This window comes from Rhinolophus ferrumequinum, chromosome 28 (genome assembly GCF_004115265.2).
Source record: "Rhinolophus ferrumequinum isolate MPI-CBG mRhiFer1 chromosome 28, mRhiFer1_v1.p, whole genome shotgun sequence".
Taxonomy (NCBI): Eukaryota; Metazoa; Chordata; class Mammalia; order Chiroptera; family Rhinolophidae; genus Rhinolophus; species Rhinolophus ferrumequinum.
In genome coordinates this window covers 5,427,031-5,454,838 of record NC_046311.1, presented here as the reverse complement: position 1 = coordinate 5,454,838, position 27,808 = coordinate 5,427,031, and the positions used below count along the sequence as shown (strand labels likewise).

General features: G+C 51.9%; 1 protein-coding gene across 8 annotated transcripts in view; it reads right to left on the bottom strand.

The window, feature by feature from the left end:
* The window catches only part of NTRK3 (neurotrophic receptor tyrosine kinase 3), a 317,709-nt gene that overhangs the window by 69,650 nt on the left and 220,251 nt on the right, over nt 1–27,808 (bottom strand). Inside the window, exons 14-15 of one of the 8 annotated variants that reach the window (XM_033100329.1) lie at nt 19,766–19,900; nt 16,269–18,318 (exon numbers count right to left, since the gene is read on the bottom strand). The exons of 6 other annotated variants lie outside the window; for them this stretch is intronic. In XM_033100329.1, coding sequence (XP_032956220.1) covers nt 18,200–18,318; nt 19,766–19,900 — 254 coding nt within the window. In that variant the 3' untranslated portion in view covers nt 16,269–18,199. Of the gene's footprint in view, nt 1–16,268; nt 18,319–19,765; nt 19,901–27,808 lie in introns of those variants that run through there. One more of the 8 variants, XM_033100330.1, reaches the window with a different exon arrangement.

Here is a 27,808-nt window from a genome sequence, read left to right as displayed (position 1 = left end):
GGAGGACTTCCAGCCACGGAAACGCCTACGATTGGCTGTCTGGTTACTTGTGTGGCTACCACGTGACCCTCCCAGCGAACATCAAAAGTACAGCGAAAGCCACTCTCTACACGCAAACTTCGCATGTGAGTGTTGCTGCACAGAAGGCATGGGGCCGTGCGGGCCGTGCACGTCCTGAAGAAGAGTGGTCTGTCCAGAGCCGAGACGGTGTGTAAACTCGCCCACCCGGTGAAAGCAGGAATGTGGAAGTTTCCACAAGAGCAAGACCACCTCAGCCTGGGCCATGCCTGAGCCTCCACGGAGAGACCAGGTGACAGGAGCATGGGGGGTGGGCTGCGACGATTTCCTCCCAAGGACGCTCAGCTGTCACCTGGCTTGTGAAGTCACCTATTGCCCCAAGCCCTACCGGGCATCTCCTCTCGGGCGTCTAGTGGTCTCCTCCACGGAGCACAGCCAGGAGAGAGCCCTCACTTGTTACCCCGCACCTGCCCTTCCCCCGCCCTGTCCCCACCATGGCAAATGGCACTCACATTCACACGGTGGCACACGCTCCTCGTCCACCTGTGTTCCTTGACGGCTCTTTGCCGCTATGCCACCAAGCCCATCGATAATCCCTGGGGACTCCAGCCTCCAAACACTTCTCAAACCTGTGCACTCCCCCCGTGGATCCACTTCTCCCTGTCCTGGGGCTGCTGCCATCCTCGTCGAGTTAGAATGAGCTGTCACCAAGGCCATGGTCTCTGAACCCAGCACCCCTTCACCCCCCCACTCTGTAACATGGTCAGCCAGCCAGGCTCATCTTGAATAAAAAGCAGGAGACTCGATGCCCTCCCTCCCCTCTTCAAATCTGAGTTTGGAATGGAAGCCAAACTCACGGGATTGGCGTTTACGGCGTCTGACCCGGCCCACCCTCTGACCTCATCTGCAGCCCCCCTCCTTCACCACCCCACCCCCCCTCCCCTCTCCTCTCACACTTTCCAAGTTTGGTGCCACTTCACAGCGGACGCCGTCACCGCCTGCCCCTGATCACGTGCTCTCCACCCGTTCAACTGCAAAGGGTCATTTCTATCACAGGGCACTTTTAATTTCCATGCACAGCTCTGCTGCCATCGGGTAATTGTCTCCCTGACTTATTTGTCTGTTTATCATCTGGTCTCCCAGTGGAATGCCAGCAGCTCATGTGACTCCGTCAGAACCGTACCCCAGCAGCTCAACACCTATTAGTTGCATAGATGAGTGACTGCCTCGGTGGGTTTTATTGTCATTATTCCATCAAATGAGGGCTGGAGATTCAGCACCAGCCGAGGTGGCTGCAGCTTCAACAGAACTGAATTCAGGACCACGGCAGATGTGCTAGTTATTAAACCGGGGCGGTGCCCAGCAGGAGGGCACTGGTGGCTCCGAGTCAATACAGAGCTGAAGGCCACAGCCACCTGCGCATAGATGCCACCAGCACACACAGGAATGTCGAAGGTACTGAGAAGCAGAACCTGGGGTTCTGCCTTCCCTGAAATCCTCCACGCTCCTCAGCCTGAGGCCCTACCCTTGGGCTGGGGTTTGATGACAGCATTCACTCATTAAACCACTGACACCGACACACAGGGGCCACTTCATCAAGCGGAAAGTCCTCAACTCCTCTGACCTTGGGTGGGCTCCACGAACCTCCGTGAATGGCTAGGAATGAACAGGCAAGTGTGGAAGTCACTCAACCTCTGGGACACACGGTGGGTGCCGCTGTATGGGGCCGGCGTATTCTGCCATGGCTGCCAAGCTCAGTCCTCACCAACGTGGGCAACTGGGGACGAAGGAGGTTACCCGCTCATTTCCCTGGCTGCAGCCCACTAGGCTAAGTGAGGAGCCAACCCCAGTTTTGGGGTACCATGCAGGCAAAACCAAATGTACAGGGAAACGGAGGTCAGCCCAAACCCACAGCGTTTGCCTCCTTGATGAATGCGAGTTCATCAGTGTCTGGGTCCCCTTCCCAAACGAGAGTGACCCGGGACCTCCTGCCTGGGGACGACAGAAAAACGCCCCCAGCATACGCAGACTCACTTTCGGGTGACCTTGTTCTCTACTTCGCTAAGGAAACAGAAAGGAATTCCCTCACTTCCTTCTCTCTTCAGTCCCACTGACTTCATTTTTAACTTTCCATCTTGTTTTAGATGAATTGCTAGTTCCTTCTTCCAAGGCTAACCCCTCCACGCAAGCTTTCCCGGGCAGTGTTTTTCCCTGTCCCCCTGGATGTGGGCCCTCTGGTACTACAAACCTCTCCTTCCCGCTGACTTCTCACCAACAGGGTAAGGTTTCCCGCATCGAATGAGAGGCATCCCTGCCCCTAGCTCCCTGCAAGCTTCTCCCGTGTCCCCTACAGTTTGCCTACCGTCGGCCGTCCACCTATCTGCAGCTCCCTACTCATTCTCAAGCCTTCACACTTTCACCATTCGGCTCCCTGACCCATGTCACAAAGCCACGTGCTCTCCTGAGGCTCTCATCCAATTGCTTTTTCTTAGTCCTCATTCAACACAGACGAATTTCAAGCCCTTCGCAGTTTGATGAAAGCTTACCTGTGCTCTGTCACGCTGAGCTACCTTGCTCCTGGCTGGGGGAGCACACTCATTTTGTCCGACTGAGGTATGGTCAGGATTCTGGAATCCCAGGAAGCCCAGACGTACACGCACTTATCGCAATGTTATGTCTGCCTCCACTGTGCACGGCCATCTCGAAGCAGCAACGAAATTCGAATCCTCTTTGCAACCCGGATGCCCAGCTCTGCACTTTGCATTCCGTTTAGATACTCATTAAATCACTGAATGTCATTAAGAGAATGTGTGCCACTGAAGTATAAACAAACCCTCAGTTAGTTATATGGGTGGACTTCCAGGAACTGGAAACACTCCTTCCTGAGAGATCTTTAAAAGGAAAGGAGCATTTAATTAATGCCTTCGTTAACAACTTTTGAAAACTACACAGCTATTTATCAAGCACCCACTGTGCTGGGCATTGCAGCATTAGCACATTTGCATGCCAGCTGCAGCAGCAACTGGGGGCGGCAGGAGAAGCTGGGCAGGCAGGAAGCAAGCCCGTCTGAGGTGGCTGCAGTGACGGCTGAATCCTGGCTGTGCAGTGTGCTCTGTGAGAGCCCTGCTTCCTGAGCGGGGACAGGTCCTGCCAAGGGCAACAGCAGTGGAGGCACACGGGGGTGTGGGGGAGGGCAGCAGGCCGCCCTCGGGCCTGGCCGGCAGAGGCTAACTCCTGCTCCGATGACTTCCAACGGCTCCTCTGCAGTCCCACTGCAAGGAGGGAAGCGTCTCAGTTCCTTCCCGCCCTTTATTTCCTTCATTCCCAGCGACCCTGGCTTCCAGGAGGACACCAGAGAGCCTCCTCTGGTGGGCCACACATGCCTGAGCGGGCTTCCAGGGCTGGCATCTACTGTCCCTCCCTCAGCCTGGAAACGAGGAAGGACCAGCCCCCAGGGATCGGGGGATACACATGGCATCTTGGCAGTCACCTCTACCAGGTGACCAACACACAGCTTGCTTGGGCCGTAGGAAGTGACACAACCTAATTGCACTCATCGGTCTCGACTTCAGCGCTCCTCCCAAGGCCAGGTTTTTCCTCCCTTCACGCTGCCAGCAGATCTTGATCTTTCATTTCACCCCCTTAGGCTTGTCTGCGCCCGCACGAGGTTGGGGTCCTTCACCTCTCCTTTCCCCAGGACCTCATCTCCAGCAGGCAAGAGCCTGGGACCTCAGAAGACAGGAGGGCAAATCTGCCCTGCCTGGTCACCTTCTGTCCCACGGCCACCCCAGAAGGACACTAAGGGCCCTTTTAGGAAAAAAAGGAGGCGGCATGTTGGAAGCCCAGCGTGGGCTTTGCTGTCCCCACTGAGAGCTGCCAGAGAGAAAACATGGCCATCGCTGGGCCTCAGACGCTGCAGATTTAGATAATCTCATGACGAATCTCTCCGCCCCCTCATCTTCCCCGCTGCCATTGCCTTGTATTCGCTCCAGCTGGACTTGTCTCCAGTTCTGGCCCCTCCTCTTCTGCCTGGCGTCCAGATCAATGGGTTGGCTGGAAATGCCTCGCTTGGAATTGTCTGTGGCCTTTTTACAGCCAGCTTCAATCTCCACTGCCATGCCCCGCTCAGTGAGTGCCCAGGAGGCTGCCCGCTGAAAGGCCAGGGCAGCAGGTCAGGCCACATGGGCACTGCCTCCCGACCCTCACGCTGACCTTGAGAAAGTCAGGGTGCCACGCTTGGTTAGCCAGCTGTACGACACATGAGATCAGAAGCTTCACTCAGAATCCCATTAACATTTCTGGACTGGACGGCTCAGCATCCCCAACCCTAACACGTGGTAAGGCTCTGGCCAGAAGAGCTTTTTGGGGAACAATATTTGGGGTACGTTGGCAGCACCTGGAAACGGTGTACACTCACCAATTTTGCATCTTCGGCTCTGAAACCATCATGTTTCAGAAGAAGATGGCTTTCCCTAAGTCAGTTCTTTGTTATAAGGCAGCTGTCCGTAAGGAAAATTCACTGAGTACCTGCTTGGCGAATCCTTGAATACCCAGGGTGACTCCATGGGCCACGTGGCAGTGACAGTGACACAGAGTGTCTCTGACGGGGGCTGCCATTCAGTCATCTCCCTCACTCAGCTTAGTTACCAAAAGTACCAAAGTATCTGCTGTGATTCAGAAGAATTGAAAAATGAAACAAAATATTTCAGGTTTCCAAATAGAAGGGACCAGTGAAATAAACATGAAATACCCATCCAGTGGAACACTATCAGCCATTTAAAATCACGTTGTCACCCTTAGTATATTGAGGCTGTGAGGACCCTCGTTCTCCTACGTTAGCAATTATGGTACACGCGGGTATAACCCCATGTGGGTTGTTACATATACAAAACAGATGTCCCAAATAGCCTGTGGGGGTTATGTGGTCCTGTACTAATAGTACATTCAGGTTCAACCATATTTATTCAGGTTCAACCCACTGCAGTTATTTATAAGAGCAAACTACTGTAAAGAAATTAAATAAATCTGGATATACCCATGCAATGGAATAGCACGTATCTCTACAAAATCAGGAGTCCAAGTAACTGGCAGGGGGATACGAAAAAGTACAGAATGATATGTGTGACATAGTTTCACATGTGCCAAATGGAGGAAAAACAAGAAAATAGATTCATATTTTATATATATAATTTGTTCAGCTATAATTCGTAAGGACACAAATTAGCAGGGGTTACCCGTGTGGTAACGGAGGCGGCGGTAGAAGACCCTGCAGATCTAGGGCAGCTGTAGGAGGAATTCATACACAGAGGGGGCCACAAAGGTGTGTGCACATTTCCCGAAAGGAAAAAAAACTGCATTAAAACTGTGATACTCAATATATACTGATAACGAAAGATGAATACAAGTCATGTGTGTCCATTCTTTTGGCACCCCCAGTATATACACACACATAACCTCGCTAAAGTGTATATATAAACTTATTTCACATCAATATATTATATACTTATATATACTTTATATAAAAAATTTATTTTACATATATTTATTATATATATGTGTGTGTGTGTATATATACACACACATATACATATATAAACTTTGAGGTATTATTTACATACCACAAATGTCCCCCATTTTAATGTACAATTCAGGGACTTTTAGTAAATCTACCGACTGGCACAACCACCACGGTCCCCAATTTAAGGATATTTTCATCACCCAGTAAGCTCTCTTGGGTCCGTGTACAGGCAATCCCCATGCCCAACGCCAGTCCCAGGCGGCCACTGGTCTACTTTTCCTCTCTGTAGATTTGCGCCTTCTGGACGTCTCGTGCAGATGTCCTCACGCAAAACAGGCTCTTTCGGGTCTAGGTTCTTTCACTTAGCGTGTTGTTTTTGAGGTTCACTCGTGCCGTAGCATGTGCCAGCGGTTCATTCCTTTGTACTGTTGGGTCTTCCATAGCATGTGCGTTCCATGTATCATTTACCCACTCATCCGTGGACACACATTTGGGTTGTTTCCACTTTTTGACTATTTTTTTTTAAATGCTGCTTGCTATGAACATTTGTATACAAGTTATGTGTCTGTATTTTTTGAACCATGTGAATATATCACCTATAAAAAAGTGTTCAATGTTGCAAAAGATGAGTTAACTGGCACATACAGTTTTATAAGAAAGAAAGTGGCAAAATAATGTGTGTGCACAGAATGACTGGATTCTGCTGAACAAATAAGTACATAAAAAAGCTTCCAGGGCACAAAGCCACAGCGTTAACAGTGTTGTCTTTGGGTCATGGGATGGTGGATAATTTATGTGTTTGTGTGCTTTTCCGTATTTCAACAAATTTTCTACTGTGAATATAAATTATTCTTGTAATCAGAAAAAAAAATAACAATATCATTAGAAGAATAAAACAACCACCTTTGCATTAAATTTTTTCAGGGTCTTCATCTCTCTGCTATAGAAAGATACCTTCCCAAAGGTGTACGAATGGGAGAGGGGAGGGAGCAGCCCAGGTCTGCCTATCTGTCTGTCTGTCTGTCTGTCTGTGTGTGTGTCTCTCTCTCTAGATATATGTAATGTTGGTCACCGCATCCAGAAAACTGCAGATCCCCCAATAAATACCAATCAGTCTTGGAGATGCCGAGATCGGTCTCCATGGCAACGTGACAAGAGCATGACACCGTCTGCGCACTGCTCCAGCATGGAGATGGTCCAGCAGGAAGAATGCCTGCCTCAAACAGCCTGACGTTGCCCAAGGACCATGGTGTTTAGCTGTGTGGCAATGGGATCAGGCTTCCCAAGGCTCGAGAGACAGACATCTCTCTAAACAATGGAACACTGACAGTCTCCACTAATCACCCTGATGGTGGGTTCCCTGAGCTGCCGTTTCTATTCATACAGCTGCAAACAGATGTCACAATTCAGTGTTTTTAAGACCTCAGAGCCAAGTGTCCTTCCTCCATGCTTACCTCATGCAAAATTTCATCATATTGCTTCATAATTACCCACGTGCCAGGTCCCTTACATTTGCAGGACCTGGGACAAGAGAATAATGAGAAGTCCCCACCTCACATGTCTGAAGATTTGGAAGTTATAAAAGCAAGCTAACACACTGTTAAATATACTTTCAGAATCACCCCAAGGGCCAGGTCTGCATTTATACGTCTCAGGCTCCTTGGCGTGGTGAGTTAGGACGTGATGGCCAGCCCTCAGCCTGCCCCCTTCTTCAACCCACAACAAAAGAGGCCTCGTGCACACCTGGCTCGAGCCACCCCACATTCCCACTCCCCGCTGCCCCCAAACGCAGGCCCCTGGCCAGTCCTAGGCTACGCAGAGCACACACCTGTGGTGTAGCCAACCCTTAGCATGAAAGACCAACAGAGACCACGTGTCCCGGAAGTAGACCGAAAGCCGTTTTGGTACAAAGTTCTGGTTCGGACGACTGAAACATGACCTAGAAGAGGGGTGGGGCACAGGCTCTGGGTGGGCCCTTCCTGTGGTCCCTGGACTCCCGGCAGCTGAAGGAGGGCCCTGAAAAGTACGGAGTCCCTCCTGCCCAAGGTGAAGGGGTACTGGTCTATATTCCCCCTAGAATGGCTTTCTTGACTGCGGCATCACTGACATTTGGGGCCAGACAACTCTTTGTTGGGGGAGCTAGCAGTAGTACCTGCCTTCAGTTGTGACAACCAAAAATGTCTCCACACAGGTCCTCTGGGGGACAAGTCACCCCCAGTTGAGAAGCACTGAACTAGACTATGAAGCTTTGGAGGGCAGGAAATACAGCTGCTTTACTTAGTGGCAGACGGCATGGTACGGAGCAGATGCCCGATGACTGAGGGGTGAATCAATGAACCAACGTGTGCTCGTGATCTCAGAGGCCTTCGTGAAAGACCCCGTTTTCCCGGTGAGGACTATGAAATCGTGGTGACCAAGAGCCATCCGTGATCCTCGGGGTATAAACAATGAATGTGGGGTATGGAGGGAACAGCAACAGGAGGCAGGACCACTGCACCCGACTCCGTGACTGGACAGCTCCCGCTGCGTGCCCACGACAGAGCTGACCCGAGCAGGCCCCCTAAGACATGCATTTCATAGTCCAATCTCCACTTACCAAAGCTGCAGGGTTAGGAGAATGAGGGCGGCGCCAGGGCTCTAAATGTACACGGACCCTCCCGTGGGACCTGGCAGGAAACTGCTACACCCCACCGGTTCCTCGTGTTGAGCAAGGAGGGCTCTGAGGCTCCGGTGGGATCTGACCTGCGAGGCGCTGATCGCAGCTTCTCTTCACCCCCCTCACTCCCGTCATTCACTCCGCCTGTTGTCACGATCGGGGCTTTGCGGGGTCTCTTCCATCAGCCAATAACGCTGACCGCTCCCGCAAGCCGGGTCCCTTCCCCAGAGCCAGCCGGCATCCACCTGTTTCCTTTGTAATAGACGAAGCGCTCCTTGTATGCCTCCCATGTTCCCAGCAACCGGGCATACAGGGTTCTGTCCAGCTGGGTTTGGGTTGGGTGGCACTCCTGGGCCACTCGGTGATGTCTGTATGAAGAAACGGGGTTCTGAAGGAGCCCTACACTGGAGCAAGGTGTCTGATTGGGACCATTCACCGGCACCAAGGGGACCCAGACCTGCTTTCAGATTCTGCTCGGGCTTCAGTTTTCCCTACAAGTGGCAGGTCTAAAGTGTGGTCCAACCACCCCTGGAGGTCCTGACAGCCTAGCAGGAGATCCCTGAGTCAAAAGTATCTTTTGAGGAATACTAACATGGCTTGTGCATTTGTCACTCTCCGTCTCTCACAGGCAAGCATGGAATTTTCCAGGGGCCAACATATGATGACATCGTGGCTCGGATGGCTAAATGTGTGCGTGTGCTTGTGGTCTCCAACGTTTCTGTTTGAATTTCTATCGCAGTAAATACAGGAGGATATAACCCATACAAGCAAAAGCTCTCTGAGGTCCCCGTAACTTTTAAGAGGGGAAAGGGGTCCTCAGAACAAAGAGTTTGAAAACCATGGCCCTAGGCAATAATGCTGGTCGCCTTTCTACATCACTGAAAGAAGGGAGCGGAGGAAAAATATTTGCAAGACCTTTCTGAGAGGTAGAGAAGTTACCGAGTATAAAAATAAGTGTATTTTCAGAGTTTTGGAACAGGAGTGTCACTGTGACATTTTAACAGCAAAATGTTCTCTAGGTTCTTTGAGGTGGAAAAAAACAAGTCTAGAAAAAGAAAGCAAAAGTATGACTATTTGCAATAAAAGCAATACATACTAGGTACCACACTGCTTGTTTGGAGGTTTACTGATGACCTGATTTGCATTTGGACTAGCTTCACTTCAATCCTCCAAATGATCAAATAATTGGCTCCATTTGTTTGCATCAGCTCACAGTGGCCCAAGCGGGGAACGAACTGGCAACCTTGGTGTTATTAGCACCACGCTCTAACCAACTGAGCCAACCGGCCACCTCTGGAGGCATTTAAAAAAAACAAACAAACAAACAAACAAAAAAAAACATGGAAGCAACAGCACTGACCAGAATAAACAGACAAAAGACCCCATTCCCCCAGCTTTACCACCAATCCTTCCATCACTTCTGATTTTCCCTTTTTAAATTTCTTGACTTCCTTTGTCTCCTCCCTCACATAATAAAGATGCTATTTTCTCCCCCTCCCACTCACACCACCCAGGTACTGAGGTGTTGTGAGCACGTGGCATCCGTCGCTCATATGCTCAGCACACCCAGAAGAGGTGTACGAACGTTACCTCCATTTTTCAGATGGAACGACAGAGAGATAATATCCCCCTTCCCAAGTCAACATGGCCGACTGTTAGCCAGGCAAAACCAAGATGCTTCCCACTCATAATGGAGTGGGGGGTCCCCTGAATCCTCGTTTGAGGGGCACAGGCTGGGAGCTGATGGGGTGGAAAGAGGTGGTGAAGGACATGCTGAAGACCTTTCAAGAGAAAGTGGTAACTCCTGCTTTTTGCAAACGTCATTTCTAGAAAGTGCCTCCCCTCAATCCCCATATCAAAGAACATGAATTTTCTTAATTAACAACAGTAATAATAACAATAGATAATTCAAGGAGAGGTCAAGAGTATGTTACCAATGAGAAAAGTTTCATGAGTTCAAGGCCGGGGCAGCTAAATAATGGAAAGTGAACTATCATCTTAAGTCCAGCCCGTTCTCTACAGCCTGCTTCCATCTTCTGTGCTATAAATAATTCAGAGTTTTCTTTTTCTCTTAAATATCACAAAACCAAGTCGGAATCTTTATGTGAAGGATTCTGCTGTGTCCCTCTCTCCCTCCTCCTCTTCCTCCCTAGCCAGCCCAGGAAACTCCCAGGAGAAAGACCCCTCAGCTTTAACATTTATTCTTTGACATTTCAGACTATTTGTTAGGCAGAGCTGCCTTCTTGAGATCAAAGTCGGAAAATCTTGCAGAGAACTCCCGCTTGGCCCTGTCCAACTGTGACAGAGAGGGTCTATTAACCCCCAAGCATCTGCTTCCTTCTTCATCCAGAGAAATCCACCAGCCCTTACCCAAAAGGGCCGCTCTCTCTCTCACTCTTACCACCTTCCCCTTGCTTTCAAGGCTACCAGCATCCAGGAGGGAACAAAAGTCATTCTTCCCACGTGATACACCAAGATACTCAGCAGAGAGAGACAGACCCGAGGACCAAAAGATGTCCCCCAGTAGGAAACAACAGTGACTCATGGGGACATGGCATCTTGGGGTACCTGTCAAGGTAGGGTCTTTTATCTGAGGATGTTAAGCTCGGAGACAAATATGGAACAAGGAAAGGTAACTTACCCCAAGTCATTCTGCTAGCAGGAGTGCTGAGCCTGGGCTCCAGGTCTTCACTTCTGTGTGCTACCACTAGTGGTGTCACCTCCACCAGCCCAGACGGTGGCCAGAGCGAGTGCTGAAGTCTTCAGCTCTTACGGAAGATGACTTACCGTGTTCTCCTGAGCTATCGCAGCAGCACCTCAGCCCCGCTGCCAGACCACTTCTGCCGCCGTGCAAAGCAGAGGGCAGAAGCGGGGCGCGGAGCCTACAGCTGGGCCAAGGCGCTGCTATGGGGGTGCTTGTTTCTCTTGGCCTAAGAAGGCCGGTGGTTGATAATCATCCTGCTTGGTTCTTCTTTAAAAAGCTCTGACCACACCACTACCCAGTGTTTCCTAAAGTGTGTGTGTCAGTCTACCTACTAGTAGGTATGAAGCAAAGCGCATTCTCTGTTTGATTAGATTTGCAAAGTGGTAGGACAGACAGGTTTATTTTAAAGCAGGGTTTCTCAAAGCCTTTTATATCTTAACGTGCATCGTGACTCTGGAAGAGGCAGCTGTACCATGCGACAGTCTCCAGAGTTATTTGACAAACTCAGCATCTCGTGAGACTGAAGGGAACTATTGCCGCAGCCAATGGAAAGGGGGGAGCACTTGATCCTTACAACATCATTTATCTAATAAATGGAGTGAGAGGAAAAGGTTTCTCTGCAAATTAGGGATTTCAAATTAAGAGAGAACCATACTGCGGAAACTGAAGCTTTGCCCAGAAAACGGATCAATTCACACAGGACCACGGTTGGTCAAGTGGTTGACCCAGTACAAGGATTACGATGACCAAATGTGTAGTGGGGTGATTCTAGTCTTCTTAACGACCAGATCGGCCATTTGGTATTAAAGGTACGAGGCCGCAATCGCCTGTTAAGGTCGCAAGAAATGTCAAGTTGACAGCCATAAAGATTGAACGATTCCATGAGTCATTCAAACACGGACTCAAAATTTAAATTCTCCCAGGAAGGACATTCTCAGAATCCACTGTGTTGGAGGTGCCTCTTCTGCTGCTCAGACTGTGGGAGAAAACAGACTCGGCTCTCACTGGCCGGCTCTGAAGTGAAAGGCTACGGTCCAGAGTGGAGGCCCACAGTGTGGAGCAACCAGGGACAGTCCTGGAGCCTGGCTGTGTCTTCTTGGCCAGGCTGAGCTGTCACACTAATGCCCATGACAAAAATGGTTTTGAGATTTCTCCTCAGGCTCTGTCATGTGAGTTTTCTTTCAGAATTAACAGCAAGGGCACGCTGACACTTGCACGTATACATAATACATTGGCTGGACTTGGTTAGCATCTAGCCTGTCTTCTGGAATTTTCCTTCTCCCTATGATTGCTTGTAGGAGGACCCTGGACTGTAGGACTTGCTCTTCTTGACTTTGGCAGCAGGAGGGCAGATTGTGGAGACTGCTTGTCTGGCCAGCGCTGATAAAAACTGGAAATTAGAGAGCCTTGTAGGTCGAGGGGTCTCCTGTGTCACAGGGTCTAACCCGTCAGCTTCAAACTCCAAGACTCTCCATGTCATGTGTTCCCGACATCCTCAAGAACCTGGCTGTACGAAGCCAACATTTCCCAAGGCCTGTGCAGCTGGTACTACACTCTGCAGACAGAACCGTGTACTGACTCTGCAGACAGATGTCACCCCCTAATAGCACCTGTGAACCCTTCCCCAACCCCACTCCCTCTCTTTCCCTGAGAAGTCCATGTGGGGGTCAGGATTGCATGACATTTGGTCAAGGCTGTTTCAAGCCTGCAGAGTGAAGAACAGTGTGATGCGATTGTAAAACAGCTCAAGGACTGAAGCGGACCACAGCTAGCGGGAGCTTCTGAGTAAAACAGTAAAAGAGGTTATCACTGGGCCACATGTGACAGCAATGGACTCACTTTACCGGGAATAGGTCCTCGTCCTTCTCACTGCAGAATGAACTTGGGACACGAGAGGGGAGACCGACCATCTCTTTTTAAGAGAAATAGGCCAATTCCTCCAGTGAGGCCTCCAAAGGCGGCAGAAACTGAGAGGAAAAGAGGGCCACAAGGACAGCTGTGTGTCAGTGTTAGCCACCAAGCCCCCGGTGCCCCCGACCAAAGTCAGGCTTGGTGAGCTTTTCTGAGCTGACATCATGCTCTGTCCTTCGAGTTCTGGTGACCACAACCCTATATCTCACGCCTTGGGGCGGCCTCACTCCTTGGTCACCAGGCCTCCCCATAGCTGAGTGGGGAGTCCTGACACCCCCCCCCCAAACTCTGGCATCTGGTAAAGGGACAACTGTTCAGAGTCTTTGACTCTCAGAAAAGCCAAGCTCCATTCTTCCTGTCCCAGGCCCCACGCACTCTCCGCCTTCAGGTCCCTCCACCGCACACAGGTTCTGAGCAGCTCCTGTCTGCACGGGCTCAGGGGGAAGCACGTGGGCCTGAGATGCCCAGGGCTGCCTCTGATGCCGCTAGGAAACACGCATCTCCTGTTTTCTAGGCGTGCAAGTCTCACCAAAGCCCTCCACAAGCATTTCTACACAGCGCTGGCTGTTTTCTGCGAACTGGGGGATCCTGCCTTTCTGCTTTGCCAGAAGCAGTTGCAAATTCCTTTCCAAACTGGACCTGCACAGTCCTGGCCTTGCCTTGGGCTGGAGGCCTTTGACACACAATCTGAGCCATCAGCGTCCCTCCTCTGTGTCCCTGTAGGGTCTGTGCTTCTCAGAGATCCTCCTGCCTCACGGGAGCCAGCATGCCCCAAAAGCTTCCTCCTTCTCCCCAGTTCTCACCACCCCCCTACGGCCCTAGAGCACGCAGTACACCTGAGCGAGGCATTCACATCCACTGGAAAGCCAGGTGTGGTGAGGAAGATCTAACCCTCTCAGGTACACAGCCAGACATTTCGTGACAGGAGAGGAACGTGTCCTGATGGAAAGGGACACAAATGCAGAGGTCTTAGACTTTATCCCCCGGCTGCAGGAATCTCCCTGAGCGAGAGCTTTAATCCCACGGGGACGCTGGGATCACATCATGGAACTTTTACCCACTGAGTAGAAGGCACTGGGATTAAAATCCTGGGCAAATGGGCCTCAGAACCCTGATGAAATTTCTGAATCACCCCAAAAGCAGACAAGGGACCTTATCTTTTGCCAGGACGTCTCCTTCAACTCACTTTTGGGTTCAAGCAGGGCTGAAAAAGGAGTCTCACTGAGCTCTGGGAATATACTGTCAGATCTAGACTGAGGTTTTTTGGGGGAGGTGGGAAGTGCTGGGGGCGGTAACAGATTTCTAAAGGGAAATGCAGAACCAGAGCCACGCAGGGAGAACTGGAGGTACAGGCGGCCCCATGCGGTACCAGCACAACAGCAGGAACAGGCTGTGTGGTCCCTGAACGGCTCCACACCTGATGTCACCACCTTCTTAAGGGCACAGTGACGCCCTCAGTCTCCAAGCTTCAGAGACTAGGGCTCAGAATCAGCATCTCAAGCACCCACTGCAGAATGAAAATTCAGAGTGCACGGCAACCACACTGGGTTCATGGCCCTCATCAGCTTGAAGCTCGACTGCAAAAGCCCATAGGGCCAAACGTGAGCTTACGTCCCACAAAGACACTGTGAAGTCCTGCGGAGGAGATTCCAAACCCCGAGAGTCAGGGAGCTGGTCCCCTGCGCCTCCCTGCACGAAGCCAACGCAAGCCCCCACCTCCTGGCAGAGTTCAGGTCTCCAGGTCCGCCCTGCGGCAGCCCTCACTGCCCTGTGGCCTGTAATGGTGGGGAAATGCCGTGGGACTTCAAGACCCAGCAGGGAAACGGCGTCCTGGACACTAAACGCTGCTCCCCAGTCTCCACGGGACTTTTCCTCACTGCCCTGCCATCTGCCATAGGCTCCTCCGCTGCTGCTTCAGACCTTCTCAACTCTCCTCCGCTCGTGTCACTGGCAGCACGTGCCTTGTACGTTACAGGCAAAGGAGCAGCCGCCAGACAAGAATTCCCACGCTTCCTTACCCCCAAACCTCTAAGCCCCCGTCTTTGCGTCTTTCTTCCTGCTACGGGGGGAGAATGCACCCTACATGTAGCTGGTACCAGCCCCCGAGGACGGTGCTTTTCCCTCATCTTCTCAGAGACCATGTCTGTTCACCATCTCTCCTCCCAGGCTCTATGCATGGAAACAAAACAAGCTTCTGTCCCTCTCCTATTCACAAGGAAATGCTCCCTTCAACCTATGCTGTCCAATGGCTCCAAGGACAGTCCTCATCCTTGGGGCACCCCTGTCCCAACCCTAGAACCACTGAAAACAAGAGAATGTAGAGCTGGGGCAACCCCCTGCCCAGGCTGCTCTAGAGGAGACAGGCTTCCATTTAGGGGTGGGTGGGGGCCCCAACCAAACTAGACTTAAACAGGAGATGAAGTGAAAGTAGAAAATACACAAGCTACCCTGATCAGCTCCCTGTCTGACTTCCCCCGGGAGTTCACCCCCCTCTCCTACTGCCACACCCCTACTTCCTAGGCAGAGCAGCTCCAAGCAAGCTGTGTGCGGCCCAGCAGAGGGTCTAAGCCCAGCCAGGAGCCTGTCCCCAGGCCCTGCCGTCCACTCTTGCTCCAAATCTCCCACATACACAGTCCCTTTCTCCTAAAAGGAAGATATTGTAAGTTACAGAAGGCATTTCAACCCTTCTCCCTGTGTCAGGGCCCAGAAACCAAGGCAGACACATGTGCCCAGCGAGCATTCTCAGGAGGACCCCAAGACTCTTTTGCGTCCCCCCTTCTGGCAGCCCACAGGCCGTGCCGTGAGCTTGCCCACCTGTGTGTGTGTGTGTGTTGGGGGGGGAGGTGTATATGGGGGTGAGGATCTGACGGATGAGCAGGATGGCCTGTAAGCCGAGAGCCCCATGTTCCTCTGCACAAGACCACCCCACTAAGATCCAAAGGGAAGACACAAAACCACCCCCATCCCACGGCTTTCTGGGGCACCAAAGATAAAGGATCCCTCAACCCCACTCCCAGACTCACCCCTACACCTCAGCTCTGAAAACAGGATCTGTCAGCCTTAGCTGCTAGGATAACACCCCAGTCCCCCAGCCGCCAAGGAGGCAAGAATCACGGTGGCCTGAGTAGTGCCTGGGGGACTCGGGTTTGAACTGTGCTTCTGCCTCTTGTGCTGTGTGACTCTGGGTGAACAATTCCACCTCTATGTGCCTCTAAATCCTTCTTAGTAAGATAAGGAAACACTTCACACTGAATGCACTTGACCTATCTGGAGGGGTCTCAATAAAAGCAAACAATGGAACAGATTGTAAATACCTTTGCAAACGGGACCAGGCTAAGACACTTCTTTAAAAAAAAAAAAAAAGTAACACTAAACTAGGGGAAAAAATATGGGTAGACTGAGGTTTCTGTATTTTTAATATTTTTTTGCAAAACTGCCAAATAAGAGGTCTGATCCAGTCATTTCATTAGAAAATAAAGTGTTTATTAAGAAACTATACACTGAACACTCCTATAAGTCTCTGTGGAAACACAATGCCCCATTGTCATAGCACAAGGTGAGGAAAATGGCAGAATAGAAGATGCTGAGATGGATGAAGCCTGGGAGGCCGGAAATGAGGTCATGATTTACAATAATTAAAAACCATCCTCCTCCAGCTGACTCCTTAAAGCACACTCAGGAGGAGGTCCTGGCCCAAGGGCTGGCGGGACAGCATGGGGACCAGCCTGACGTGAAGCGTGGGGAGCAGGAGGGCGGGAGCTGGGAGGGGCTAGGGAAACACACAGCTCAAGGACCAGGGGAGAAGCTGCATCCCCGGGGGGAGCTCCGGACACTCAGGAGCCTGGGAGGCCACCGCAGACGCTGGGCAAGAACTTGGAAAGCTTTGCGTCTCTAAACCTCACTGAAGCACCTGCAGAACCACGCTGGGAACCTGACGTGAAGAACCGCCATCCACAGGAGCCAGGACACAAAACTCGAGGTGGGGATCCTAACCCCCAGTACGTCTGCCGAAGGCAGAGACTGTTCTCCAGCATGGTGCGTCGCCCCCGAACCGCCGTGGGTTAAGACCACCACCGCTGTGTCCTCAGAGCTCCCGGAGGGGCCCCTGCTCCATGCTCTCCACCATCGGGGACGCAGCCTGTGCTGACGTCACACAATGGGGGCACCATGGGCAAGGGTCGCTGGGCCCAGCCCACAGCCCACTCGGCCAACGTGGCGGCAAATCTGAGACGCTCAGGCCCTACAACTGTGCCCTTCCTATCATGCCTGCCCCTCTCCCCAGTGGGTCAAGGTCAAAATGGGGGAAACAACCCCCTCTTTGGGAGAGGGTGGCCATAGAATAAGGCATGAGTCAAAGCAAGCAAGGTAAACACGTATATTGACCAGAGAACAGGACGACACTTCCACTGGCGCCATGAGAGGGGCTGAGGAGGCCACTTTCTACTGCTCTTCCCCTTCAGTTCCTCTTCCTTGAAATGGTGATTCCAGTGGGTTCCGAAAGTTCTGTCAAGAACCAGCGCCAGTGGGGAAGAGGGCCACTCCCGGGCTCATGGCCTAGCACAAAGGGCCGCGGCCCCGGCTTCCCCTGGGCCCCTGCGGTCCCAGTAGGATGGCCAAGTCCTAGGCAAGACCTCCTGCAGCCAGCCAAGCGTGTCACAACTGCAGGTCTAGGGGCCGAGGGAAGGTCCCGGAGAATTCCTCCTCGCCAAGGGGTTTTCTAATCCCACTCACTGTGAGCCGTTCCAGAGAGAAGAGGAAGTAGGGGGAAAGTGTGTCCAAAAAAAACCAAAAAAAAAAATGTATGGTTTTCTCCACCAATAAAAAAGCACAGAAAATGACTGGTTTCCATCCTCTCCTCTGAGACCTAACCTGGTGCCGACTCGGGCCTGGCTCGCCCTCCTCTCCCCCGCCGTCTCCACCTCTGCTCTTCCCCACAGCAGGCTGCCGGCGACAAGGTGCCTAAGAGGTGAGCCGGGGGGACCCCAGGCTTCCGAGCAGGGCAAGTGAGGCCGGAGCGCGGCTGGCGTCGTCAGGCCGTCTTGTGGTGCTTGGGTCGTTTTTGTAAAGCAAGAGAATGGCTAGCGTGTTTGAAAGATGGTTCCTGGTGCACAGGTTTTTAATTCTCTTTATTGGCTCTAAAGACGGTGGCAGGAGCTGCCTCGGAGGCCGGAAAAAAGGAGCACAGTGACGACTGGCGGGAAAGGGCAACCCTGCCAGTGGTGGATGGGGAAAACACCCGCCTCGCAGCGGTAAAGGGTGTGGGCCCCGGCGGCTCATGCAGTTTCTACTTAGCATCCCCGGATCCAAAGGGAACCACGCCTAGAGCTTCCAACCTCTCAGAGAGCCCGGCCTACCCAGGTGGCATCGAAACAGGGAGGCTTAAAAGGAGTTTTTAAAAGCCATGACGTCCTTTGCTGAAATAAACACTGACATCCTCAACATAGATGCCATGGTTAAGAGGCTTGGGATGTCCGGGAAGGCTTATTGGATTCAACATAATGTCTCTGAAACCTATAAAACACAAAAACAAACAAAAAAAACAGAAAAACAGAAAAAAGCAAAATAAAGTAAAAACCAAAACCCCCCAAGAAGATCAAAACTAGGAGGGGAAACAGAGAGGGAGCTGGGAAGCGGGGAAGAACTGGGGTACGGGCACAGATACATTGGAAACGGCTAAATGAACGGTCAGCAGAAGGAAGGGGAGGAGAGGAAATGAACGTAAAACCAGGCCCGGCCAGAGGAATTGGAAACATTCCATTTTGCTGCAGCCGCCACTGGACTGAGGAAGGGAAGTGAGCAAAACACAGGCCTTGGCCTGGGCTTGTCCTGGAAGGGCAGTCCATGAGCGGAGCCCGATGACGAGCCAATGGGGGGGGAGGGCTGGGGCGGGGGGAGAATGCTTTCTCAGGACTCACTTTCCCAGTGGGACACTGGGGGGCCATTTCTAATCTAATCGTAGGAGCTGGGATTACACAGACCACCGCTGACCACCCCGGGGTTCAGGGGGCCGGGGCGCGGGGAGAGCACTGCACTTCCAAGCCCACCGGCTCTTTCTCTGCCTTTCTCATCCACGTCCCAGGGCAGTGGAAGGAAGGCTGAGGAAACAAGAGCGCATCTCAGCCTCCTCGTGACGTCAAGTCTTACAGGGGAGGAACTGCCCTGGAGGAGTGGCACTGCTGGCCACCAGGCCTCAAGCAAGGAGGCCTCCGTGACAGCTCAGCTCCTCTCTGGCCACATGCCGTGGACTGAACGAGGGCGCCCAGAGAGTGGGTGTTACTGACCAAATCTCCAAAGGGAGGCTTCTCAGTCCACAGCAGGTGAAAGTAACGTTGGCCAAATAAGGGCTGCGAAGAGTGTGTGTGTGCTTACGTGTGTGTGTGTGTGTGTGCAGTCACGTGCCAGTCTGCCGTGCCAGGAAAACTGTGTGCACGCACGTGGACGGCACATGGGCCGTGGGAGGTTGGCGGTCTGATGGGGGGAGACTGAATTGGTGGCACTGAGACTTTCCCTCCTCCTGACCAAGCCAGTGGCGCCACCGCGGGTGTGGGGAGCCCCCCTCTGCAGGGAGCAGGTCAGATCTGTGAAGGCAGAGGGGACCTTCCTCGTCTGTGTCATGTTGGGAGGGAGGCTCTGGTTCAAGGTGGGGTGTTTCTGTGCTGGCTCCCCGTGCGGAACTCGGAGGGAAGCGCTCTCGGGGCTGCGGTGGAAGGGGAGGCAGACTGGTGGTCTGGGCCCCCTGCTAGGAGGTCTGTGACGCGACTGTTCCTCTCTGGGCTTTCACATGTCCCTCACGCAGGCTCTGAAGCGTCCCCCCCGAAGACTCTCTAAGCTAAGGGATCTTACTCATCACCTGTCCTCTGGGACACATGGGGACGCAGTGAGCTGTTAAGACATTAAGAACCAGCACTGGTGGGGGAGGGGTCTGTTCTGCATTCAAAAGTCAAAGGAGGAAACTCACCATGTGACCTCGGGTAAGACACTTCCCCACACTGGACCTCGGGCTCCTCATATATATAGTGAGTTGATGGGACTAGATGGTCTCTAGTGTCCTTCAAGTTTAATATCCCATGATTGTCTATGTTTGAAAAGACCCCTGGCAGAAGAGGCAGACATGGGGGAATTAATGGTCAGTATTGAGCCCCAAGAGCAAAAACATGGGCAAGTTTTTTCTGGAGTGTGTAACGCCAGGAAGAGAAGCCCAGGTGCCCCCAGCTCCAGCACTCACACCGCTTTCCCTGTAGGCGGGCTGCTTTCTTGCAGGCTTTCCGCTCTAGGTCCGTCACCCTCTAGGAATGGCACAGGGCCATGGAAGGACCGCACAAGGGAGTCAGGGAAGAAAGCTTTGTCGTCACCAGGAACGCTGTCCAGCCCTCTTCCTGACGTGCTGCCCACTGCGCTGCCTGGGCCAGGACACCCTGCACGTGTGCCCGTCACTGCTGTTCTGGGTGCCATTCCCAGGCTGGAAGGATGACGCTTAGGACTTGGGTGACGATTCTGAAGGTCCCAAGACCTTCTTTCTGGCATTTTCTTTCCCACACAAGAGATTCAGCGAATCTCCAAGAGGGAAACAATTGACAAGAGTGAGTGAGGAGGAGACGAGAGGGGGTGTTTGGTTCCTCACCACGTCCCTTGCCGTAGTTAGGGCATAAACAGAACCACCAAAGCGACTGGGTCACTGCAGACCTGAGGACTACAACTCCCGTGAAGAGACACCACTGCAGCTCGAGTGAAATGTGCTGCGGAGGCCGCGCAGCTTCCGTGGGGCCTGCAAGGCTCCAGGTCGGATCCGTTAAAGGCAGGGCCACGCCTGCCTCGGCCCCGGCCAAGCTCCCTGAGGCTGCTCCGTGAGCACAAGCCTTTTCCCATATGAGCCGGGATCTGAAGTTTGTTTTCTCTGGATCCCTTTCCCAGGTGGAGCTGTTCCAAGATTCTAATGCTGAAGCCTGATAGCACAAGAGGCCCTGCTCCAAACTCCTCCATCCTCCCCCTCTTCCTCAGAACAATCCCGGGGCAGGAAGGAAAAGGCATCTGCTGGGGGGGGGGGAGGGCAGGAGAGCAGGACCACCATGGACAACGACGGGAAAGGGACGGATGGGTGGCAGGAAGGCCAAAGAGGGACAAATACACGTCCAAAGAAGACCTCGCCCGCCACGGCCCCCGGACCCCACGTCTAACCCCTCCCTCCATCTGTCGACGGCTGTCCTCAAACTCATCCAGCACAAACTCACTTGCAAGCCTTCGTAATTCAGACCAGAGCCCGGTCTTCAGGGACTGTCTAGGTATATGTTTCCTGAGAAGCAAGCCAGAGACTCCGGGATCATCTGGGGGAAGGAAGGCTAGGGGAGGAGAGAAGGGGCGCTGAGCACCCCGAGGACTGGATGAGAGGTTCTGGAGCCAATCCCACTGAGCTAAAAGCCACAAGGGCAAGTCCTTTAAAATCCACTGCAGCAAGACGAGGACCAGCTCCTATGGCTGCGCTACACAGAGGTGGCCTGGGGTTCCAACCCTTCTGTTCCTGTGACAGTCTCGCAGATCCTCATCAGCTCCCCACTCCGGGCTTGCACCCCGGCCTGCACTCTGGCCTTGGGAGCCTAGAGCCTGCAGCCACTCGTCCCCGGAATCTCCCGCCTACACACTCTTCATCCGGGCGGGGCATCCCCAAGCCTCCCTGTCTGTCCCTGCCTCTTCCTTTTGGTATCTGATGGGATCATTTTACTACCTAATTCCATAAAGTGGTTTAGGTTATGGTCCTGATAAAAGGCCCAATACCGAATGGAGCTCTGCTGGATTATTTCCAACATTTGCTCTTCAAATGTATTCGTTTGTCATCCCCAAGTCCCCACATGGCCGGGACGCTAAGCATGAACACAGCCCTGGCGGAGAAAGCGTGGGCGGAGAAACAAGCAGCCCTGGCGCTGAGGGCACGGGCGGCGTCGCAGCGGGGAAGTGAAGGCACAGAGCATTCCAGAGCCTTGTCCAGAGAGAGGTGAGAGCAGGAGGGGCAACAGGACAGATGTCGGATGTGGGGGGCTTGCTCTGCACCCCACCCCCGTCAGGGGCATTCTCGCCACAGCCCCCCACCTTTCCCCAAGGAGTAAGAAGAGGTGAAACGTTCTCAGCCTTGCTGTGGGAAGGCATGGGCTAAAGGAGGGAGCCCCCAGGAATGCCCAGATAGGATCGTCCCCCCCGGACACGTCACTGAGCCCCCTGGGGCGCAAACATCAGTGCCTCAGGTAACTCAGCAGCCCCCGGTGGCTTTCGAAGGTCCACAGTAGTAACTGCATCTCACATGTGGGGAAACTAAGGCTCAGTAATATCAACAACAACGGAAACGTTCACTGTGCGTCCGCGTCTGACGCTGACTCAAGCTCTTCGTAACCCAAAGTCCTTATGATGAACAACTTTGCAATATGGCTTCCATTGGTGCCAATCGGTGTCCAGGAAAAGGGGCTAAAGTGGAGGCTGGCAGCAGGGGGACGTCTGCACGGGAAGCAGGGCTGTGAGTCTGGCTCCATCTGCGAAGGGAGACTGGAGGACGCGTCCCCTGGCCTCAGCAACGGCTCCCCGGCCGGCCGATGAGCAGCCATCCCCGCCGGGCACGCACACGCCCGGGGGCTTCCTCTCCTGCACTCGCCAGCCTACCACACCCACCACGCACGACAACACTCTGCAGGGAAGGAATCCCCAACTCTGTCTGACACCAACTGCTTCCTTTTGAGGTTACTCCTGGGAGCTCACCTTAGGAAGGATGAAAAACAAACCTCATGAGCGAGAGAGAAGAACGGGTTTGGAGAGAAGAGCAAGTATTCACAATACAGCCACACCCAAGCAAGAGTGTGAAGTACCTGAGAAACTTCCGGGAAGTCAAGCATGGTGCTCAGAGGAACTGTCTCCCCAGCACCCCCACCCCGCCCAGGTCTCTATGTGAACAAGAAGGGGCAGAAAAGAATTCACTATGGTGAAGAGAAGCTCCCTCATAGACAAGCGTCTCTTACCTCACGTTCTACCTGTGTGATGCCTCCCCAAGGTCATGGGAAGGTCACTGAGGAGTCGTAGTGGTCCTTGGGATATGGCTACGGTTGCTCTGCTCTATACCTTTGCCTCCCGATGTGGCCAATCCTTTTTCTAATCAAGTTCGTTCTTCTCCTGCCATCGGATTCAATGGAAAGCTGGCGGCCCGGACCCAGGCAGGTGAGATCCAAATGCCTAAGTTTGCTACTCACAAACGAGATGGCTGAAAATTCTCAAATCTTCTCCTCTGTGATTCTGAGGTTACAAAATTAACCAATTGGCCTTATGTGGCTCTAGCTTGTGCCTTTTTTCACATAAGTATGGTTTTAAAAAATTTTTGACTCAGTTGCCAGCATTTAAAACTTGGGAGATTTCACATTTAAAATGTCCCCATTCTAGCTTCCCTTGAAAATCCAAGAGTTCTGGCAATGCTCAGCCGACATTTCTCACAGGGATAACCAGCTAGAGAAAAGCAGTGGCCACTTGCTAAAGACGGGGCACATGGTCCCCACTTTACCATTCGCCCCAGCACTCTCTATGACCTCCGCCTGACCCCTTCACTTACTTATAATACTTGCACGGTTTGTCTTAGCACTTGAGTTTAAAACTTCACACTAAACATGAAGCAAGCAATAGCTTATCAGGCTGTGCATTGAAGACCAGGAAATGCCATCTCAGCAAGTGTCACTGACACTCTTATAACACCCAAGCTTATGCTCCTCTGGCCATGCTTAGAATTATAAAGAAGTAACTGGAAACCTACAGCAGAGGGACAAATTTATCTCAGAAAGCAGAGACAGTTCAGGAACTGTCCTGTATGGCTCAGCACGTAAGATGTTTGGAAATCAGGCTCCCAACAACAACACAAAAACCATGCTGGAGACCCCTGACCACGCTGCTCCTGGGGGAAAGGTGGCACTTGTATAATCAGCTGGCTGCGCCTTCCACATTCCTTGAGATGTACGAGGCACTTGACCAACGGCTGTCAAGGGCCAGCTAGCAGGACTTTTAATCCAGTTGTTACGTTTCATGGGGCATGGTCTACCCAAGCCATCCCCATATCACTACACTGACAACCATGCCACCAGGGTTCTAGGGGATACTGAAATGCACTTCGGCCTGAAATGTCCCTCTTGCACACTTCATGGCTAAGGGTGTTGCACCGAGACCCCCGACTTCAATTCGCAGCACCTCTTCCTGGAAAGCTGCCTCGATCCTGCTGAGAATATAAATGATGAGACGCCCCTGGCTCACATGCCGTCTGCTGCCAGCTGCACGCAGACCCTCGGAGGGAGGGGGCTGAGCTCACGGAATCCTGCCCACGCGGGAAGTCACAGTGGGAGGGCTCCACAGCCGGCTGAGATAAAAGGTCACGGAACACTGAGGAAAAGGACGAAGGACAGTGAAGGCTCTTGTGCCCCTCCCCGACGGGCACGCCCAGGCTCCCCTGCCGAGGAGGAAGACGTGCTGGGGGCTTCCTACTTGCCATCAGTCAGCGGGTCTTGGCTTCCAGGAGTTAGTCTCAGAGGAAGTGAAACTCCTCCCACTTCATGACACGAATGGAGTCTTAGAATCCAAACACTCCATCAGGCGTGGAATAAAATTAGTCACGTGGCAAAACCTGCTTACGTGCTCACCGGTAACTGCCTAAGGGGCAGTCTGCAACCGGGGACACCTCCTCCTGCTTGATGGAGAAGAGAGAGCGCCTCGGGTATTAATAACGTCTATCTCCATTCCCCTCCCTGCACTTCAAAATACTGTCTTTATATTCAGAGTATTTTTTCCTTTCTTCTTTTTATTCTTTTCAAATGTTTGAAATACCTAATATACCAGAAAAGTGGAGACACGATGTGCCCACTACCCAGTGTTAACAACTTCCGATATTCTGATATCTCCCGGTGTTTGAGAGAAGCGATACATTGCAGCTGTGGCCGTGAACTCGCACTAGTCCATCCGGATCCTGCTCCCTGACCTGCCCTCAGCAGAGGAAACCACTGTCCTGAAACAGACGGTTATCACTTCCAGGCACCTTTGAACCATTTTGCTACATAGGCACATGTCCATAAGCAAATGATAGTATTGGTTTACCTAAGTTTAAACTTTAAAACAAGGAAGGTTTTCTAGATTAATCCATGTTGATACCTGTAGCTCCCATTCATTCATTCATTCATTCATTGTAAATCGTGTAGTCTACTGTGTGAAAATACTACAAATTATCTGCCTATTCTACCAATTGACATGCGTTTCCATGTTAACATTATTCCAAAAAAAGCTGCAATAATTATTATTACATAAGTCTATGCACATGTGGGAGTTTCTCTAGAGCAGGAGTTGGCAAACTTTTCCTGTAAAGGGTCAGATAGTGAATATGTTAGGCTTTACAAATCATATAGTCTCCGTTGCCACTACTAAATTCTGCCATTGTGGTCTGAAAGCAGCCATAGGCAACATGTCAACAAATGAATGTGTTTCAATAAAGCTTTACTTACAAAAGAGGCAGGAGCCAGATGTGGCCCTTGGCCCTTGGGCCACAGTTTGCCAACCTCTACTCTAGAGGCTTGGAGGCTAGAAATGGAGACTCTCGGACCCCACTGAATCAACGTCTGCATTTTCACAAGCTCTTTAGGCTGTTTCTGGGTATAGAAATGTTTGGAGCACATCTAGTTCTGCAGAAGCCTCCAGAGCTAAATTCCTGCCCTTACTTTTTGCCTCCAGACTTGGAGTCCAGCATGAGAACGAATGTAGCTCTGCTTATGAACTTCTTGTTTCTGTGCTATTTCTGGTCCATCAGGTTATTTATCTTGTTTTTAGGTCCAGCTCTGGGTTCTCCTATTTTTCTGTCATTGCTGTATGTCTGAGCAGAAGAAGTGCACTAAAGCATGAACTCACTGCACCATCTTGACCAGAGCCCAATTATTTTTCTTTCTTTCTCTATTAGAGAAGAAAATGCATTTTCTTTGTTTCCTTAACTGGTGCCTTCGATTCTACCTCCATTTTCCTTCTTCAGTTACTTCCTTTCTCCCCAGCACCTCCCATCTGTGTTGTCCTCGTCCCCTTTCTGTAGAAACCTATACGTGGTCACCCCCATCACTGGATGTGCGCACAGGTGCCAAACCCACGCGTGCCCACATGCGCAGCCTCTCCCCGAGTAAAGGACAGCAGTGTCCTCTACCTGACCTCGCCACTTGCTATCTTCCCGTTTCCTATGTTCCTTTGGGTACCAACATCTCACAGCACACTGCGTGAGTTACAATGAATGATCCGACCCCACATGTAACCTCCACCATCTCTCAGACTGCTAACGCTCAATTTCCCACAATCCAGCTTCCATTCCCTCCACAGAAAATGCCCTCGTGAAGGACACTGCTGGTTACCCCGTGACCACATTTTCTCCATCCATCTTCCCCTTGACCATTCCACAGAGTGTGGCATCTCGGTCACCTCACATCCTCATGACACTTACAAGACTGCCACGCTGGTCACCTTTCCACCTTTCTGCTCCCCTTCTTTGCGCTGGCTTCTCGTCCTCTCCCCCGACTACGCAGCGTGGTTCTCAGACCAGCACCAGCAGCACCAGCTGGGAGCTTGCTGGAAATGAAAAGTCTCAGGCTCCCCTCCAAACCTGCTGCATCAAAATCTGCATTTTAACAGAATCGTCAGGCTGTGCCTCCGTACACTGCCGTGCGGGAAGCCACCCTCGTCACCTCCTCCCTCTCTGCATCTCCCTGTGCTCTCCACCACCAATGTCACCTCCGGGGGTGATACCTAACTCGTGAACTTCAGCCACAAACTTTCTTTTCATTCTCACGACGCCAGTTGGCTAGTTGGCATTTCCGTGACTGTGTATCATAACCACAAAGTCAACATCTCTATAACCCCCGTCCCACACCATCTCCCGTCTGACAGACCAGTTCTCTAGTATCACCACCGTGCTTATCATTTCCCGGCACGAACTCTTGGAGTCACCCTCGTTTCCTGCCAGCATCTCCCTAACTCCCCATACCTAATCAAACATCGGTTTCATGACTAGTTTTGCAGTGTCTCATATACACATACAGCCTTTTGCTAGATCCCCACGTCAGGAAAGCGTGGCAGAAGGGTCTGGAGACAGACTGCCTTGGCTTTCAAATTCCCATTCCACCACCTACCAGCTGTGAGCGACCTGAAAACCTTAAGTAAATTATTTAACTTCTCAGAGCCTCAATTTCCCCTTTGAAAGTAGGAATAGCACTATCTACTTCACAGGTGCTGCTGTGATTTTTTTTTTTTTAAAGCATCAGGTCAGCGCTTGGCACCTGAAACACACGAGATGACGAAGGAGCACCGGCTCACACTTCCTCATTACCCACCGCAGTTTCACCGAGGCATCACATCCGTGTACAGAAACCACCGGTAACTGGAAGGCGCCTTTGCGGGAATCCCAAATGGCTTCGGCTGTCAGGCTGGTCTTGCCACACGCCATTTCCAGCCGACCATTCTGGCCTTGTCCCCCATGCTTCCCCCATTCACAGTGCCTGGTTCAGACTACGCTGACCGCACCTCACACGTTCTAGCTTCTGTTCTCACTTCCATGGTGTTCTGCTGTTTATCTCCTAACTTCTTTTCCCGTCCAAGTCCTATCAATCCTTCAACAGCCGGCTCAAATCTCACTGTCTGTGTAAGTCGCTTGGCAGTTAATTGTGAATTTCTATGTGATATTTCTTCTCCTGTTATCTGGAACTGCTTTAAATACACAAACGACAGGGCTACATTTCATGCATTTCTCTTTCGTTTCTCAGTCAGATCATTTTTAAAAACCTAACAACCGACATCTGCAAGCATGTGCACATGCCCAGGCGACAAGTCCTGTGATGGACTCTCCACCTGCGCTTCTCAGCAGCCCTCTGACGTGAGAACGGTCATGGTCCCTCATCTGTGGATGAGGAAACAAAGGGACAGACATGCGCAGTAATTCCTGCCCAGCTGCCCCATTACTAAGCTGCAGGGCCAG